Source organism: Echinops telfairi, unplaced genomic scaffold, assembly GCF_000313985.2.
Source record: "Echinops telfairi isolate 266 unplaced genomic scaffold, ASM31398v2 ScPeMD7_3533;HRSCAF=4204_0, whole genome shotgun sequence".
NCBI classification, from domain to species: domain Eukaryota; kingdom Metazoa; phylum Chordata; class Mammalia; order Afrosoricida; family Tenrecidae; genus Echinops; species Echinops telfairi.
The window spans coordinates 40560024-40563037 of NW_022107431.1; the positions used below are offsets into that span (position 1 = coordinate 40560024).

General features: G+C 46.8%; 1 protein-coding gene across 1 annotated transcript in view; it reads right to left on the reverse strand.

Moving 5' to 3' along the window:
* The window catches only part of METTL24 (methyltransferase like 24), a 104645-nt gene continuing 101631 nt past the window's right edge, over positions 1-3014 (reverse strand). The window contains exon 4 of the mRNA XM_004702181.2: positions 1-942. Within this exon, the coding sequence (XP_004702238.1) occupies positions 628-942 (315 nt within the window). The 3' untranslated portion in view covers positions 1-627. The remainder of the gene's footprint in view (positions 943-3014) is intronic.

The following is a 3014-nucleotide window of genomic DNA, read 5'->3' on the forward strand; positions in this document are numbered from 1 at the left end:
TGAAAATGCACACTTTATTTTTAATGAGGGTGAATTCGTGGATTATAGACGCACAATAAATGTAAGGGAGACATGGAAATGAGCTGAAGTACAAACCTTCCTAAACAGGAAGCTCGGCTCCCCTAGGGATCTCCATTTAATTGGGTTCACCGCAGGCAAGCCCACCGTGGCTTTTACAGCAAACATTAAAAATACGCCACCAGATATCAGGGGTGCAAGTTTTCAACACGTGTTTGATCTGCATCATTTCTGTTCATTTATAATTACCCAAACTCGGGGGCAATTTTTCTAGGAACATTTGAAGTGTCACATCCAAAGGCAGAGGTCATACCCATCCTACATGACCTTTGATGTACAGCTAGTTACACGGTACCGAGGAGGAGGGCAGGCATCTCGACTCTGCCAAAGGCAAAGAGCCCACGTCCGGGTGGATGAAGGTGGACTCGCTGTACCAAGAAAATCCTTGGTATTGGCTGTGCTCTTCCCACCAGCCAGGCACCTGGCCACACACACACAGGGCAATACCACCATCCCCACTTCGAGAAGAACCAGACAAGTGAACCATCCGAATCGTGGACATGCTGATGCTGCAAGTACTCCCTGAGGGTCTTGATGCGATCCCACACGCTATTTCCATCTTGTGTTCACCCAGCTCAGAGTATAACAGCTGCTGGCATTGAAGGTGTCTCTCTTCAGGAAGAGCTGCGGCTTCGATGCGTCTTTGTAACTGTGGAAAAGCCTGAAGTCCTTCTGCTCCAGTTCTTTGAGGAGACTGTACCAGAACCGCACGGCACTGCTGTCGCTGCCACTGACCTCGAACCCGGGCCAGTGCAGGTGGATCTCGAACACCAGCTGGCCAATCTGCTCAAGGACGTCGTCCAGGATGAGGTTTTCCAAAACTTTCCATTCTGCGCTTTCCAGGTCTGCCTTGAGAACATCAATCTGTAAAGAAGGGATCAGATGAGATCAGCCGACACGATCAATGGCTGTTAAAAAGACCATTTTGCATCGGGAGCCTCACTTCAGGACGACTTTCCAAGGAAGCAGATTTTTTTTATTTTGAGTTAAAAGTCTTGGTTAAATGACCGTTTATGACAGGAATGTCTAGCCTCTCCTCACATCAAATGTTGACAAGCAAATAATGGAATGCCAGGTCAAGTCATCAGGACCCCCAGTGGGTCGTGGTGATGCATGTGGGGCTGCTATCTGGAAAGGCAGTAGTTCAAAACCACCAGCTGCATCTCTGCAGACAGAAGGGGCTTTCTACTACCTTGAGCAGTGACAGTCTTGGAAACTGCTCCACCCTGTCCTGTAGCGTCACTATGACTCGGTGGCAGTGAGATAGGCTAAATCATAATGAACGCTTTTGCTGTTGCCCAGATGGAAGTGTTAGCCTGGGGCTTGTGCCTTGTGGAACCCCATCCCCACGGCTGCTCCCCCAAAGCCTGCATGCTGCTCCTGAACCCGACCGAGTCCTAAGAGACCTTCAGGGCCACCACCGTGGTTTGTCCCACTCTAACTTAATCAGCCCTAGAAGCCAAGGAAACACTTCCCGGGTATATAGGTATTAGACGTCTAAACACAACAAATGTTATAGAACCCATAGACTGGGGTGGAAATAGCAATTGTGATAGTTAGGCTGATTGTGCCAACCTGGCCAACAGGAACACATGGGATTGATCAGGTCACAGTTTGTTTGGAGGGCAAAGAGATGAATGGCTCTGCAAGGCCGACCTCTCTCCTGCTTTCTGGTGATCAGAGTGTGCTGGAGCATGCGTGCTGCTGCCTTGGGTAGTTCTCTGCCTCAACCTGTGAGCTACATCACCTGTGTGTGCACCAAGCCAACCCATGGTTCATGTCACTAGAGCTTGAGGTTCCTTCAAGACCTGCTTTGCCATGCTGCTGGTACATCGTACATCACTTGAGCTTGGATCCTGTCACCGTTCAATATCCCATCTAGGTCTGCTTAGCTAAGCTACTGAGCTACTGACTGTTGCTGACCCACCCAGCTGTTGGCTGCCTGTGGGCAGACTCTGCCTGCCTTGCCTGAGGGAGAACTCTGCTGTCTGCTTCCTTGACCTTGGACTCAGCAGCCCTGTGAGTTGAAGGACTTCCAGTATATTAACTGTCCCACAAAAGTGAGTTGAACTGAGCCCTCTGTACTGCAGTGTGGACTAGTTATCTGTTATATTCCTTGCTGTATAAACCTAGCCTCATACCTATATCATCATAAGTGTCCTGGTTTGGGTTCTCTAGAGAGCCTTGTCTCACACAGCAATGATATATCAGATAAAGAGCTAATTTCAAAAATCCATAGAAGACTACAACACTTTAATAAGAAAAATACAAATAGCCCAATAAAAAATGGGCCCAAGACACGAATAGGCAATTTATCAAAGATGATATCCAGGTGGCCAACAAGCATAGGAAGAAATATTTGTGTTCATTAGTTGTCAGAGAAATACAAATTAAAGCAACAATGAGATACTACTTCATACCATCACTCTTAGCAAAATTAAAAACAAAAAGTAATCAATGCTGGAGAAGATGTGGAGAGATTGGAATGCTCAGACATTGCTGGTGAGATTATAGAATTGTACAACCACTATTGAAAACCATGTGGCGCTTCCTCAAACAACTGCAAATGCAATACCTTATGATCCTGCACTCTCTCTAGTTGGTATATACGCTAAAGAAATAAAGACCCAGCCAGGAACAGACATATACACACCCATGTTTACTGCAGCAATTTCTATAATAACACAAGGTTGGAAACAATATAAAAACGCACCAACATAGAGGAATGGACGAACAAACCCCAGAACATTCAGACAACGTAATAGGATGCCTCCTTAAAAGACAATGTCCCCGGCTATCAAAAGATATAGCGTCTGGGGTCTTAAAGGCTTGTAGGCAAACAAGTGGCCATCTAGCTCGGAAACAACAAAGTCCACAGAGAAGAAGCACATGAGCCTGTGCGAACACGAGGTGTTGGGGGGAACAGGCAGCAGACA